The sequence below is a fragment of the Neoarius graeffei genome, chromosome 9 (assembly GCF_027579695.1).
Source record: "Neoarius graeffei isolate fNeoGra1 chromosome 9, fNeoGra1.pri, whole genome shotgun sequence".
NCBI lineage: Eukaryota > Metazoa > Chordata > Actinopteri > Siluriformes > Ariidae > Neoarius > Neoarius graeffei.
Window position 1 is genome coordinate 64094751 of NC_083577.1, and position 17145 is coordinate 64111895.

A 17145-nucleotide genomic window follows, 5' to 3' on the forward strand; every position below is an offset into this window, starting at 1 on the left:
CCTCTATCAGGCCTGCTCCGCTGGGATCCGTGTTGGCTTTGAGACGTTGTTTGAACAGGCAGCTTCATGCTATTTCCAATGCTGGACACAGGCATTGTTGAAAGCAGATATAAAAGAACACTTCACATGGAGCTTGATGCTATATTGTGTTAAAGTAATGAGCGAAACAATAATAACCAGACAGTTTTAGTAGGCTGTCCATGAAAACAAACTGCAGTAAAAGACAATGCATAGTTTGATCAAGTTAATGCATTACATTTGGACACGCCATAATAGAGAGAACTAATTTGGGCAGGGACCTCAGTAGAAGAACCTTATTGGTTTTACACCCACCCCATTTGTAGCATCATGTCACCTCTATTGACAAAAATGCATGTGGTGATTTATTAGAGAATGGGAGGGGACAGGAAGTTCAGGGAAGCGAATTTCAGGGACTGAACATGGAAGGCATTGGGGGGAAAAATGCTCTAAAAATAGCCTCAGTGGCAGTATGTGGGATTGCGCAGTCAGTAGAGAAGAGGGCTCAGCAATAAAATCAGTTGTCCCTTAGTGCTTGTTGGACAGAGTTAATGTAGTGAGGCTGCTGGAGGAGCTGGTCTCCACCACCACAGCAGGACTGACAAGACTTCTGGCACATTAGATAACCTGCAGGCCAGGCTGAGCTCAACTGACCCAATCTGTGGATTTCTGTCACACTTCACACTTTGCCATTTAAGCTAGAGCTACAAGCAGCTGGTGAGTCAGTATCAACAACAAATCTATTTAGTAATAATTATTCAAACATTAATTTTGTTTTGAGGGTGACAAAGCCAGATGACACATTTGTAGCTGTTTAGGAATATAAATAGTGTAAATAAGTGGTGCTTTTATTGATTGAAGTGCATGTTTTTTCTGGGATGAAAGACCCAGCGGCGGCTGATGCATTAATCAATTCTCTAATACACTCAGAGAGTGGAAAACTATACAGGTGTTTTGGGGAGATAAGGTCTGATATAACTCATGAAAGTTCGCAAACTTGTCAAGATTATGTATATTCCTTTGCCCTGTGGTTTGGGTTACACTGGCATTTTAACAGCCTGTTTGATTGAAGACAGCCTGTCTTGTCTATACTGAGCTACTTACTGGATCATACATAAACAAAAATTCTATTTTATTTAAGTATGACAGGGTTGTCAGAATACAATAACACTGACATATCAGTAGGGATCCTCTACTGAAAAGTCTTTTCAGTCTAAATGTACTTCTTAGTGTGACTGACAACTTCTAGGTAGTCTAGACAGTCTATAGTTAGTCACTGGGGGTTAGTTAATAATTGTGACTGAAGTATAATGCAAATTATATTGGTTAGAGAAAAACTAGCTTTTGATATTCGAGGACAAACTAGCATGTTTTGTGTAGTAAAAGTAAGTATTGGAACTACTAGATCTTGTAGTTTGAAAGGGCTTTGAGCTTCGCTTCTAATGACATTCTTAGCAGCCAAACTGACACCCTGCAAGATTTGATTGCCAAGTTATGCAAAACATCAGAGGCACATGCATTAAGACAATTTGGGTCCAATGTGTATGTGCATGACCTATGTTTTCACAACGTAATGGATATTCACAGCATAAAATACATCATCGGATGAGAAATGAATGTGATATGATATCACTACTTGATAGTTGTTTCTCTTCTTGTCTGGTATCTATTCTTTCCTATTACTTTTAGTAATTATGCAGTATGGTCATTCTAAACAGATTATCATATGAATTGTGTATTCTCCGTGTCATAACCACTATAATGCAATCATATGTCAATATTCAGATCCTTACAATGCAACCGATGTTATTTTCTCAAAAAAATTATTTTACTGCCTTCTCTTTTCACATAAATATTTAACAATTCAAAGAAACTGGAATCACCAACAGTTCAGTGAACCAGACTTTTGGTTTTAACCGCACCCAGGCTCCCTCATGTCTAGTCCCAGACAGGAAACCCGAGTCTCCATGTTGCACTGGTTTAAAATAAGTTAGATTTATTTTTGCAGCTACTTGGCGCCTAGATTACTTCACATTTCTGTTATGTGAGCTCTCAACTGAATATTACTTGTCACAAGATAGCCAAGAACTATTGACACAATTTGACACAACAGACCTTTTCAGGTCACATGTTGATGACTTGGGACTACCATGTTCTTCTATGTACAAAAAAAAGTAATAATAATAATTAAAAAAAACACTAGGAGCATTTAACTTTTTATTTTTATAAGTAACAGCAATCACTTATTTCCTGCCATGCAGTGTACTAGACTCATTTCTCTTGACAGTTTGATTGCTTTTTTCTAACATGCCTCCAGTGCCAGTGGGTCTAATTTAGGGTCAGAGATTGGTCTAGACCCAGGGAAGCCATAATGACTAGCAAAGTGAATGTTGTGCGTTTCAAGCACTGTGCAGGCTATTTATCAGAACTGTGCACACATTTTGGCATGCAAGCTATGTTGAAGGGTCTTTCAATTACTTATTTATACAGCCTTCAATCCAGGTCCTGTGTCATGTCCAGTAACATATAATATATTGGATTTTATCATTTCTGGAACGTTATGAGGAAGGATAGAGTGGGTCTGACTGGGCTAGACTGTAGACTGTAGATCCTGCTGTGTAACTGCCTGTCTGACTGATATAAACCTTCTGTGTTCTCCTGAATTATTCTGACAGGCCGTATAATGTTAATAATAAGTGTGCTAGACATTTTGTCCCTACTTTTTAACATTTATATATATATTTTTTATTTAGTCTGATTGCATCCATATATTACTGTAGCAAAGGCATAGAAATACAGTTTGATTCATTTGATTACTAATCAATATGTAGTTAACAACATACCATCATTATTGTAAAACATATTTTACAAAATGGTCTTCGTCTTCCTAAAGCTGGTCCACTCAGTATGAACCAGATTATTATTTTTATTATGTAACTGGGTGTAAAATATAATGTAACCATATAGGAAGGTAACCATTCGTTCCTTGTTAAAATTGAGCAAGGAAATGTGTTTAAAGCAGCTTTTTAAGAAATGAAGTAAAATGGTAGCACCATTATTATTTATATTGTAGCACATAATTTGCATTACTTTCAACATACCACCATTAACAGTTTATTACAACTGTATCTTTTGAACTGCACGCAGTATCAGAAGGAATCAAATTTGTATGAGGTGGATGGTCTACACACAAATCATATTTATAAAAAATGAATAACGTTTGTGTTGGATAAGGGGCACAAAAAGTGCAGGGAAAAAATCCTCTACATGGTATTACTAAAAGGAATCTGGACCACTCTTCTCATACAGATTTAATATTTACAGCATATTACTGGCCTACGCACCTTCTGAAATTATACCCCAGCTATTGAATTTTACATTTGAAAATGACTGAAATATCGAAGAGGGTTGTTTTTTTTACACGAATCATGTTGGCAGGAGTGCATTCCTCATCATTGTATTCCTGTTCTAGATGTTTTGTAAAGCATTTACATGCTTGTTTATACAGTTATTTGAAGGAGAAAATGTCAAAGGACTGGAATATGGCCACATAGAATTATGTTTCATAGTTTCTGTAAAAGAGTAAACATTGTCACTGCTTTTAATTATGATGTCAGGACAGCTGTAGAACTGTGCTCTTTTTTTAAGCACCATATCAGATCAGAAACAATACCACAACTTAATTACTGAGTAAGTCAGTGCAGTTGGCTTGCTTTAGCACAAAGGAAGCATTTTTCTCTCATGCTGTGCATCTGTGAAAAAAGCATGCATAAACAGGTCGTCTATCTGGACTCAAATGTATCTTTCACTCTCCTCAGGTAATGAGAATAATCGTGTGTGTGTGTGTGTGTGTGTGTCCCAAAGGTATGGAAATGTGTGGGCTTCCAGCAGCTCATTATCGTAATGATGTTTTACAACAGGCAATGAGACATAAATCTATAATCTCACATGTTTAATTGGACTGTCAGTGGGCTATTGTACAATTGATTTGAGTACCGTACATTTGATTTGAATACTTAATTAAGATGGAAGACATTATTGATCCTTTGGAGTCTCATTTCAACCTGGCAGTGTCCTGTATGATGCAAGTATAAGCTGGATATAGTAACAAAGTGACTTCATATGCCAACAACATCGAGTTAAATGCTTTAAAACATGGCTGATAGCGTCTGTTTTCTTGACTAGATTTAACTTCTGCATACTGTGTTACTGTGGCAAAATGAGATTTCTCAGGTAAACATCCATGTGCCTTACACCCCAACAACCTCTGATAAATGCAGAGTGCAAGGATATAAGGATCCTCTGCCCTTAGAATATCGACTCCTTGTATGGTGTGAGGCTATATTTAATTTTAGACGACCGGATTTTCCAACTTGCAAAGAGCATGATGTAACATTGTGTTATATGTTATGGAATTTATCATCCACTTATTTTATATATTTCATAATGTTTTGTATTCACAGTTTTACGTTTTTTTATTTATCATGGAGGGTCTCACTACTAAAAATATTCCACTGTAGAAAGTAGAGATCCGTTTTATATAGTTGTGTATTGGGTGTCTCAGAGTGGCCTCTTTCCACTAATATTGTATTGCTTATTTGGTGTGTGTGTGTGTGTGTGTGTGTAGCTGCAGGCAGCGTGGTGGTACCCAGGACTGGTCATCCTGAGGCACCAGAGCAGCAGAGGAGCAGGCCTCACTCTGAACCCATCCCTCTAAAGAACCGCATGGCCATGTACCAAGCTGCAGTCTCCAAGCAGGACACACCAGGCTTCTCCAGTGGGGTACACAGGCTCACACTTACACAAACACACTCAAATACAGCTCTACCAGTTGAACCCAGTGTTTATGACTATGATTCATGTCCTGCAAACCTATCTGGATACAAGACAGAGTGTGTGCGTGAATACAAACAAGGTATTAAAGTGATGACTTTTTCCCCAAAACGGAGCTGAACAGAAATTGGAATATATCTATTTCACACAAATTATCTATTATTATTATTAGTAGTAGTAGTAGTAGTATTTATTTGTGTGTATATATATATATATATATATATATATATATATATATATATATATATATATATCAAATAGACCATGCACTGAGAGGCTGTGGTTGAAATTATGGATTCTCTGAGATGACTGGCATAGTACTATTTTGTGAGGGGTGCAGCCCCAAAGAAAATAGTACTATGCCAGTCACCTCAGAGAATCCATAATTACTGGTGTCTCTCAGTGCATGGTATATTTGATTTATATCCCTCATCAAAAAAGTCCAGATTAAAAGTGTTAACTATTAACTTCTGTTTATGAGATTGAATCTCAGCATAAACTCATTGGAGGCAGCCATGTTTGTTGTTTAGATCTGAGTGACCTTTGACCTACACATGTGCAATGTACCATGCTATCGCCCACCTCGTGAGGCATGATGATATGTACATCCACACACACAGAAATGTTCACGGAGCCACAGCTGTTACTCGAGTCTGCCATAGAGCTTGAAACTATGATGTCAGTTCATGGTATATCCAGAATATACCATGACTGATTCACACCATATCCATTTTTTTTTTATGTCACGAGATACAGGGTGGCACGGTGGTGTAGTGGTTAGCGCTGTCGCCTCACAGCAAGAAGGTCCGGGTTTGAGCCCCATGGCCGGCGAGGGCCTTTCTGTGCGGAGTTTGCATGTTCTCCCCGTGTCCGCGTGGGTTTCCTCCGGGTGTTCCGGTTTCCCCCACAGTCCAAAGACATGCAGGTTAGGTTAAATGGTGACTCTAAATTGACCGTAGGTGTGAATGTGAGTGTGAATGGTTGTCTGTGTCTATGTGTCAGCCCTGTGATGACCTGGCGACTTGTCCAGGGTGTACCCTGCCTTTCGCCCGTAGTCAGCTGGGATAGGCTCCAGCTTGCCTGCGACCCTGTAGAACAGGATAAAGCGGCTAGAGATAATGAGATGAGTGAGACGAGATACAGTCAAGTCAAGTTTATTTGTATAGCGCTTTTAACAATACATTGTCGCAAAGCAGCTTTACACAATTTGAATGACTCAAAACATGAGCTAATTTTATCCCTAATCTATCCCCAATGAGCAAGCCTGTGGCGACAGTGGCAAGGAAAAACTCCCTCAGACGACATGAGAAAGAAACCTGGAGAGGAACCAGACTCAAAAGGGAACCCATCCTCATTTGGGCAACAACAGACAGCATGACGATAATATTAACAGTTTTAACAAGAAGTCAGTTTTGTTGATGTTATAAACTCTTCATTGATGGAAACTTGAGTGCAAAACTGTTCATGACAACTGCAGTCCTAAAGTTAGCAAGTCAACTGTAGTCCTCAGCCATAAAAGCATGACTGTAAGAGTCCAGAGCATCCTCCAAGTGTGACTTTATACTGTCCTCATGGGGTCGTCCTCCACAGGAGCGATGCGATGAGACTCCAACCAGACATAGGGCACCAGGATGGATCAGGCAGGTCCGAGGAGCAGAAGAGGTCAGCATCTCGATCCCAGGACTGACATGTAACTCAGAGGGACAGATTTGGGGGGAGAGGGGAGAGAGAGGGAGAGAAAACACAGGTTGTTAGGTATGCCCAATGTCACCTTAATAAGTAGGAACAGTATACTTTATTTTTTTATTGAATTGCAACAGTACAATACAATGGACAACCCAGGCAGCGGCGCTGATTTTGGGTACCATAAACATACATCGGGTCAACATTAGACAGTATACATATTGCACTGAGTACAAGCAGGGACTCTGGCAACTAACTATGACAGCATAACTAAAAGGGGAGAGCCAGAAGGTAACACAGGCATGAGGGAGCCCCAGGACATAAAGCAGCCAGTCACTACACCGTCAACAAACTCGAGTGAGCAAGTGAGCGGGGACTGACAGCATCCATACATCCCAGTTTACCAAAACACTCTATGCCTGAGGACCCTCCAGATCTACACCTTTACCTCATAAACACCATGAACAAAAGGCTTGACTAAACAGATATGTTTTCAGCCTAGACTTAAACACTGAGACTGTGTCTGATTCCCAAACACTACTTGGAAGGCTGTTCCATAACTGTGGGGCTTTGTAAGAAAAGGCTCTGCCCCTGATGTAACCTTCACTATACGAGGTACCAGCAGATACCCTGCACCTTTTGATCTACAACCCTGATTCCAAAAAAGTTGGGACAAAGTACAAATTGTAAATAAAAATGGAATGCAATAATTTACAAATCTCAAAAACTGATATTGTATTCACAATAGAACATAGACAACATATCTATGTCAAAAGTGAGACATTTTGAAATTTCATGCCAAATATTGACTCATTTGAAATTTCATGACAGCAACACGTCTCAAAAAAGTTGGGACAAGGGCAATAAGAGGCTGGAAAAGTTAAAGGTACAAAAAAAGAACAGCTGGAGGACCAAATTGCAACTCATTAGGTCAATTGGCAATAGGTCATTAACATGACTAGGTATAAAAAGAGCATCTTGGAGTGGCAGCGGCTCTCAGAAGTAAAGATGGGAAGAGGATCACCAATCCCCCTAATTCTGCATCGACAAATAGTGGAGCAATATCAGAAAGGAGTTCGACAGTGTAAAATTGCAAAGAGTTTGAACATATCATAATCTACAGTGCATAATATCATCAAAAGACTCAGAGAATCTGGAAGAATCTCTGTGCATAAGGGTCAAGGCCGGAAAACCATGCTGGGTGCCCATGATCTTCGTGCCCTTAGACGGCACTGCATCACATACAGGCATGCTTCCGTATTGGAAATCACAAAATGGGCTCAGGAATATTTCCAGAGAACATTATCTGTGAACACAATTTACCGTGCCATCCGCCATTGCCAGCTAAGACTCTATAGTTCAAAGAAGAAGCCATATCTAAACATGATCCAGAAGCGCAGACATCTTCTCTGGGCCAAGGCTCATTTAAAATGGACTGTGGCAAAGTGGAAAACTGTTCTGTGGTCAGACGAATCAACATTTGAAGTTCTTTATGGAAATCAGGGACGCCGTGTCATTCGGACCAAAGAGGAGAAGGACGACCCAAGATGTTATCAGCGCTCAGTTCAGAAGCCTGCATCTCTGATGGTATGGGGTTACATTAGTGTGTGTGGCATGGGCAGCTTACACATCTGGAAAGACACCATTAATGCTGAAAGGTATATCCAGGTTCTCGAGCAACATGTGCTCCCATCCAGACGACGTCTCTTTCAGGGAAGACCTTGCATTTTCCAGCATGACAATGCCAAACCACATACTGTACTGCATCAATTACAGCATCATGGCTGCGTAGAAGAAGGGTCCGGGTACTGAACTGGCCAGCCTGCAGTCCAGATCTTTCACCCATAGAAAACATTTGACGCATCATAAAACGGAAGATACGACAAAAAAGACCTAAGACAGTTGAGCAACTAGAATCCTACATTAGACAAGAATGGGTTAACATTCCTATCCCTAAACTTGAGCAACTTGTCTCCCCAGTCCCCAGACGTTTACAGACTGTTGTAAAGAGAAAAGGGGATGTCTCACAGTGGTAAACATGGCCTTGTCCCAACTTTTTTGAGATGTGTTGTTGTCATGAAATTTAAAATCACCTAATTTTTCTCTTTAAATGATACATTTTCTCAGTTTAAACATTTGATATGTCATCTATGTTCTATTCTGAATAAAATATGGAATTTTGAAACTTCCACATCATTGCATTCCATTTTTATTTACAATTTGTACTTTGTCCCAACTTTTTTGGAATCAGGGTTGTAAGTAGGCGTGGCGGGTCATAGAGGAGCAGAAGTTCACTCAGGTACTGTGGTGCGAGACCATTTAGTGCTTTAAAGGTCAATAGTAGTATTTTATAATCAATATGATATTTGATTGGGAGCCAATGCAATATTAAATATTAGATCTCTTTCATCTAAAGCACTAATGGTTAATGAACTCATTACTGATCAGGAGTTTAATATACTTTGTTTAACTGAAACATGGATTAAGCCAAATGAATATATAGCATTAAATGAAGCGAGTCCTCCTGGATACAGTTATATACAGTACACCAGCCTCGTCTAACTGGCAGAGGAGGAGGCGTTGCGGTTATTTATAATGATTATCTAGGTGTAACACAAAAACCTGGTTATAAATTTAATACATTTGAAGTTCTTCATACTCATATAATGTATGTAGCCTCAAAAAATAAGTCTACCCAGTTAATTCCATTACTTATTATTTACAGGCCCCCAGGGCCATATTCTGAGTTTTTTTTCTGAATTTGCAGATTTTATCTCAGATCTGGTTATTTCCTTAGACAAAACTTTAGTTGTCGGAGATTTCAATATTCACTTCGATAACCCAGAAGACCCTTTAAAAACAGCGTTTGTGTACATTTTAGATTCAGTAGGGATTAATCAGAATGTCATAGGACTGACCCATAATGGTGGTCACACCCTCGATCTAATACTAACATTCAGGTTAAACGTAGACAATATAGTCATACTTCCACAGTCTGAAGTTATCTCCAATCATTATCTCATCTTATTCAAACTATGTCTGAGTAATAATATTTGCACCTCATCATGCTACTGTATTAAACGTACATTCGCGTCAACTACTGCACAGAGTTTTATAAATGATCTCCCAGAGTTATCAACTTTGATTGGGTCACTGTCAGCCCCTGCAGAACTTGATCAGGCAACTGAATGCTTAGAGTCAACATTCTGCCATACCTTAGATAATGTATCTCCTCTTAAAAGGAAAATGGTCAGAGACAAAAAATTAGGACCCTGTTATAATGATGACACTCGCACATTAAAACAGACCACTCGAAAATTGGAATGTAAATGGCGTCAAACAAAATTGGTAGTGTTCAAATTAGTGTAGAAGGAGAGCTTCCTGAAGTATAGAAAAGCTCTTAGTGCTGCAAGATCAACATATCTCTCCTCCCTAATAGAAGATAAAAATAATCCTATATTCCTATTTAATACTGTAGCAAAATTAATCAGGAATAAGTCCACTATAGACACATGCATACCTGTAGTATGTAATAATGATAATAATAATAATAATAAGTTAAATTTATATAGCGCCTTTCAAGAAACCCAAGGACGCTTTACAATTATAGACAAGGAAAAATAAATAATAATAAATAAATAATAAATAAATAAGGCGGGTGGCACGGTGGTGTAGTGGTTAGCGCTGTCGCCTCACAGCAAGAAGGTCCTGGGTTCGAGCCCCGGGGTCGGCGAGGGCCTTTCTGTGTGGAGTTTGCATGTTCTCCCCGTGTCCGCGTGGGTTTCCTCTGGGTGCTCCGGTTTCCCCCACAGTCCAAAGACATGCAGGTTAGGTTAACTGGTGACTCTAAATTGACCGTAGGTGTGAATGTGAGTGTGAATGGTTGTCTGTGTCTATGTGTCAGCCCTGTGATGACCTGGCGACTTGTCGAGGGTGTACCCCGCCTTTCGTCCGTAGTCAGCTGGGATAGGCTCCAGCTTGCCTGCGACCCTGTAGAAGGATAAAGCGGCTAGAGATAATGAGATGAGATGAGATAAATAAATAAAAAAAGTAAAAAGTCCACCAAGTAGGGGTCAGGATGTAATTCCCGTGGTGTAGCAGCCACAGTCCCACCAAAAAGGCGCACGAAAATGAGTCCCACATCTCCAGCACTGCCGCCGTGACGCCGTCAGCAACATCGCTCGAACACCACGCCATGGATCCACAAAGCGAGCACAGAAGCACCGCCATGCAGAGCGCTGGTATGTCCAAACCGCCTGCACAGCCACCGCGACACCACCGAGCAACATCACACCAAGCATTAAAGCACAGAGCGCTGGACAACCATGATGTAAAATGAGCAACGAGCTCACTGCAGTCCATAGCTGGGAGCACAGGCATCACCCACAGCGAACCAAGGCCTGGAGGGAACCGACGCCCAAAACTAGGTCCAGAGCTACACCACCACCGGCAGACAAAACCTTCAAACAAACATCAAACTACACAAACACACAGAAAAATAAATAAATAAATGAAAAGAGAAAAATAAAATTAAAAAAAGTTCTGGTGAGAAGCGGCAGCCAGAATGCGCACGACGTACTCTCAACCGGAAACGGAAACGAAAAAAAAAAAATGACTTCATGAATTTTTTTAATGACAAAATTGAGAATATCCGACAAAAAATTCAATCTACTAATTTAAGGTCAGACAATGTAAGTGACCCTGTAGTTAACAATATAACTGTATCAGATCATCAATTAGAATGTTTTACTCCCCTAAAAGAAACTGAATTACTTTCTGTAACAGTTCTAACGAAGGGTGGAGCACAGAGGACGGCAGGACAGAGATCAGGTTCGTAAACAAGGCTTTTATTGCCACACTTTTCAGTGAAACATCAGTGACTAACACAGACACACACACACAACTGGTGTCTGGTTCGGGGATGAGCCCTCTGCTCTCACTCTCCATCCTTAAGTAGGGCGCGGTCACTGGGAAGACACACACAAACACAGGTTAATTGACATCAGGTGTAGTGATTCTGCCACTTACCTTCCCTGACTCCGCCCTCCTGCCACAGACCGGTGCTTGACCACGCCCCCACTGCCACATACCCCCACCGCCCAACTCAGGCCGGGCAGCCGTCTGGCCTGCAGCCGACCCCCCCCCTTGACGGGAGAGGAAGTCCGCCATGACCATCTGCGCCCCCGGCCTGTGGACCACCTTGAAATTAAAGGGTTGGAGTGCCAGATACCAACGGGTGATCCGCGCGTTGGCATCCTTCATGCAGTGGAGCCACTGGAGGGGCGCGTGGTCCGAACAGAGGGTGAAAGGGCACCCCAGCAGGTAGTAACGGAGGGCGAGGACCGCCACTTGATTGCCAGACACTCTTTTTCTATTGTGCTATAGCGCCCCTCACGCACCGACAGCTTCCTACTGATGTATAGGACTGGGCGGTCCTCCCCCTCCACCTCCTGGGCCAAAACAGCCCCCAGCCCTCTGTCCGACGCATCCGTCTGTAATATAAAGGGGAGAGAAAAGCCAGGGGAGTGTAAAAGTGGCCCCCCACACAGTGCGGCCTTTACCTAAGAAAAAGCCCGCTGGCATTGCTCCGTCCACTGGACCGGATCTGGTGTCCCCTTTTTAGTGAGATCAGTCAGCGGGCTGGTGACGTCCAAATAATTAGGTATAAACCTCCGATAATAGCCAGCCAGCCCCAGGAACTGCCTCACCCCCTTTTTGGTCTTGGGCCTCGGGCAGGCCGCAATTGCTGCGGTCTTGTTAATTTGGGGATGCACCTGCCCGTTGCCCAAGTGGAAGCCCAGATACCATACTTCCACCTGCCCAATCGCACACTTCTTCGGGTTGGCTGTGAGACCCGCTCGCCTCAGCGACCTAAGGACGGCCCTCAGATGTTCGAGATGCCTCAGCCAGTCATTACTATAGATGATGTCATCGAGGTAGGCGGCCGCATAGGTGGTGTGGGGGCGGAAGACCCTGTCCATCAGCCGCTGAAACGTAGCGGGTGCCCCAAACAGCCCGAACGGAAGTGTGACGAATTGGTGTAAACCAAACGGTGTGGAAAAGGCCGTTTTTTCTCGGGATAGTGGAGTCAAGGGGATCTGCCAATATCCCTTCATTAAATCCAGTGTCGAATAAAAACGAGCAGTGCCTAGTCGATCGAGCAACTCATCAATACGAGGCATTGGGTACGCGTCGAATTTAGACACCGCGTTGACTTTTCTATAGTCCACACAGAACCGGACCGACCTGTCAGCCTTGGGTACCAAGACCACCGGGCTGCTCCAGTCACTGTGGGACTCCTCGACGATGCCCATTTTGAGCATGGTCTCGAGTTCTTCCCGAACCACTTTTTTCTTGTGTTCGGGTAGCCTGTAAGGGCAGCTATGCACTACCACCCCCGGGGGCATCTCAATGTGGTGCTCTATGAGGTTGGTGCAGCCGGGCAGGGGCGAGAACACATCTGAAAACTCGGTCTGCAACTGGGCAACCTCCACGAGTTGGGTCAGAGAGAGGTGGTCTCCACAGGGGACCGAAGAGGTACACGATGCCACTGTTCCCTTTTGAACCTCCGGCCCCAGCTCCGCCTTCTCTGGAACCACCGACACCAGCGCCACGGGGACCTCCTCGTTCCAGAGTTTGAGTAGGTTGAGGTGGTAAACCTGTAGCGCCCCACCCCTGTCTGTTCGCCTCACCTCATAGTCGACGTCCCCGACTCGCCGTGTGACCTCAAAGCGTCCTTGCCACTTGGCGACTAATTTAGAGCTCGATGTGGGCAACAGTACGAGTACTTTATCTCCCGGTGCGAACTCTCTAAGGCGCGTACCCTTGTCATACAGGCAGGTTTGCCGTTCTTGGGCCTGCCACAAATTCTCCTGGGTTAGGTGCATGAGTGTGTGGAGTTTTGCGCGCAGGTCAATAACGTATTGAATTTCGTTTTTACTTGGTGAAGGTCCCTCCTCCCAATTTTCCCGCAGCACATCTAAAATGCCACGCGGCTTACGCCCATATAATAATTCAAACGGGGTGAACCCCGTGGAGGTTTGGGGGACCTCTCGCACTGCAAATAACAAGGATTCGAGCCATTTATCCCAGTTACGTGCGTCCTCACTTACAAATTTTTTAATTATGTTCTTGAGGGTGCGATTAAACCATTCAACTAAACCGTCCGTTTGTGGGTGATACACGCTGGTGCGGATCGGCTTAATACCCAACAACCCAGACAGTTCGTTCAGTGTTCGTGACATAAATGAGGTGCCTTGATCAGTCAGAATCTCTTTCAGGATTCCAACGCGGGAGATGACACGGAAGAGTGCTTCCGCAATACTGCGTGCTGAGATATTGCGAAGAGGCACGGCTTCCAGCTATCGCGTTGCATAGTCCACCAGAACTAATATAAACCGGTACCCTCGTGTTGACCGATCTAATGGCCCGACGAGATCCATCCCAATTCTTTCGAACGGGGTCTCGATTAACGGTAGAGGGCGCAAAGGCGCTTTTGGAATGGCTGCTGGATTTACTAACTGGCATTCGCGGCACACCGTACACCACCTACGGACATCGCCGCGAATCCCCAGCCAATAGAATCGGGCCATTATTCGGGCTAGTGTCTTATCCTGCCCTAGATGTCCAGCCATGGGATTAAAGTGAGCCGCCTGGAATACCAATTCCTGGCAGCTCTTCGGAATTAAAAGCTGTGTGACTCGCTCTTTAGTTTGAGTGTCCTGCGTCACTCGGTATAATCTATCCTTCATAATCGCGAAGTAGGGGAAGGACGGGGTGGTGCTCGGCTGGAGCGTTTGACCATCGATTACTCTCACTTGGTCAAACGCATGCCGCAGAGTCTCGTCTCACGACTGCTCTAATGGGAAATCCGCGAGGGATTCCCCAACAGAGAGAGGAGGGGCCGGCGACTCCTCACTCTGACGCGGAGATGACGTAGACAGCTCTGCGACAGCTGCTCCCGCCAAAGCGACACCGGGACCTCCCCCTGTTAAATGGCAGGACCCACTCTTCACTAAGTGTGTCATTAAATCCCGAAATCCCAGGAATCAGTCCCCAAAATTATAGAGTGGGTAAGGCGAGGATTAACCGCCGCCTTCACTATAAATTTTTCCCCTCGGAAAAAAATGTGGACCGACACCAAAGGGTAGCTGTGAACATCCCCGTGCACACACAACACCTTCACCCCCTGTGCTCCCCCCAATGCCTCGTTTTGCACCAGGCTTTGGTGAAATGAGGTCTGATTATAACCAGAATCCACCAAAGCCTGATATGTATCCCCTTGAATACTCACCGGTATGTGATACGCTCCGGCCCGATCGAGGGTGGCTCCTGGCGCGTCGGGGATCCGAACCACCGCGCCCACCTCCATTACCGTGCACTGTTGTTGGAGGTGACCCGGCTCCCCGCAGCGCCAGCAAACCGACCCGGGCTTCCTCTCCGCACCGGTGTTCTGGGGCTCACTCACCTGAGGGGGGGGGGGAGACAGACACAGAAGAGAGACACGGGAGGGCAACGCGGGTGCGGCAGGCCAGCACAGGTAGCGCCGGCCCCCGCCTCCATGGTGGAGGAATGGGGTGAGGACGAGACACAGGAGGAGAGGGAGAGAGAGAAGAGGAGAGGAGAGAAGAGAAGAGACTGTCTGCTGTCCTGCCGCCGGGACAGCCACCATATGGTCCTCCGCCAGCTCAATTGCCTGATCCAGTGACGCCGGGCGGTGGCACTGGACCCACTCCGCGGTTCCTGCTGGCAAGCAAGTGACGAATTGCTCCAGTACCACCTGGTCGATGATCCCCTCGGCGTCGCGGTTGTCGGCCCTCAACCACCGCCAGCAGGCGTCCCGGAGTTGCTGGCCAAACGCGAACGGCCGGCCGACTTCCTCCAAGCGCAAAGCATGGAAGCGCTGACGCTGCTGCTCAGGGGTGCACCCCACACGCTGGAGGACGGCCCGGCGGAGGTCCGCGTAGGCCAGCCGGCGGTCGACGGGGAGCTGTAGTGTGGCCAGCTGCGCCTCTCCCGTTAGCAGGGGGAGGAGGCGCGCCACGCGCTGCTCCATCGGCCACCCCGAGGTCTCCGCGACTTGCTCGAAGAGCGTGATAAATGCCTTGGGGTCATTCTGCGGGCCCATCTTGGTTAGGGTGAGGGGGGATGGCCCCGCGGTGGGAGCGCTGATGGACCCCGCCGACACGAGGAGGTGCCGGAATGCCTCACGATCTTCTTGCTGGGCCAGCACCAGGGCCTCGAAGTGCTGTTCCTGTTCCTTTCGGTGGGTGACTAGTGCCTGGTGCTGGCTTTGCTGGGCCGTGGTGAGGGCGTGGGCCAGTTCGGCAAACGGGGAGGACTCCATGGGGCTGATCGGCTGCTGCGCTCCAGGTCCCGGGTTTCGGCACCACTGTAACAGTTCTAACGAAGGGTGGAGCACAGAGGACGGCAGGACAGAGATCAGGTTCGTAAACAAGGCTTTTATTGCCACACTTTTCAGTGAAACATCAGTGACTAACACAGACACACACACACAACCGGCGTCTGGTTCGGGGATGAGCCCTCTGCTCTCACTCTCCATCCTTAAGTAGGGCGCAGTCACTGGGAAGACACACACAAACACAGGTTAATTGACATCAGGTGTCGTGATTCTGCCACTTACCTTCCCTGACTCCGCCCTCCTGTCACAGACCGGCGCTTGACCATGCCCCCACTGCCACACTTTCATTAATCTCGTCATCAAAAGCCTCAACTTGTGTACTAGATCCCTTACCTACATGTCTATTCATACAGATAATACCTGAAGTACCTGAACCGCTTCTAAAAATAATAAATTCTTCTCTTACAATTGGCTATGTACCCAAATCCTTTAAACTAGCAGTTATCAAACCCCTGATTAAAAAACCCGACCTTGATCCCTGTCAGCTGTCCAATTATTGGCCAGTATCAAACCTCCAAGATCCTTGAAAAAGCTGTGGCACAGCAGTTATGCTCATATTCACATAGGAATAACATCCATGAAATGTATCAGTCAGGATTTAGACCTAATCATAGCACAGAGACAGCTCTGGTTAAAGTAGTAAATGACCTACTGTTGGCGTCTGATCTCGCTGCTTGTGTTGCTTGACCTTAGTGCAGCATTTGATACCATTGATCATTCCATTCTTCTGGATAGACTAGAAAATGTTGTGGGAGTTAAGGGAATGGCCCTCTCCTGGCTCAGTTCTTATTTAACTGATCGTTATCAGTATGTTGATATAAATGGTGATGTTTCTAGATGTACTGAGGTAAAGTTTGGTGTTCCACAAGGTTCTGTCTTGGGTCCAGTGCTTTTTTCTTTATATATGTTACCTCTGGGTGATATTATTCGTAAACATTGTATTAGTTTCCACTGTTATGCTGATGACACACAGTTGTATGTTTCTGCAAAACCTGACAAGAGACACCAGCTTAATTAAGGAATGTGTAAAGAACATTAGACACTGGATGCTTATTTACTTCCTTCTGCTTGACTCTGACAAGACTGAAGTACTTGTACTAGGACCACATGCAGCTAGAAGTAGGTTTTCTGATTACACAGTAACTCTGGATGGCCTTTCTGTTTCTTCACATGCAGCAGTAAAAGACCTC

General features: G+C 44.7%; 1 protein-coding gene across 1 annotated transcript in view; it reads left to right on the forward strand.

The window, feature by feature from the left end:
* Positions 1-584: 584 nt before the first annotated feature.
* Positions 585-17145, forward strand: part of xirp2b (xin actin binding repeat containing 2b) — a 44070-nt gene continuing 27509 nt past the window's right edge. Inside the window, exons 1-2 of the mRNA XM_060930085.1 lie at positions 585-735; positions 4646-4800. Coding sequence (XP_060786068.1) covers positions 4744-4800 — 57 coding nt within the window. The 5' untranslated portion in view covers positions 585-735; positions 4646-4743. The remainder of the gene's footprint in view (positions 736-4645; positions 4801-17145) is intronic.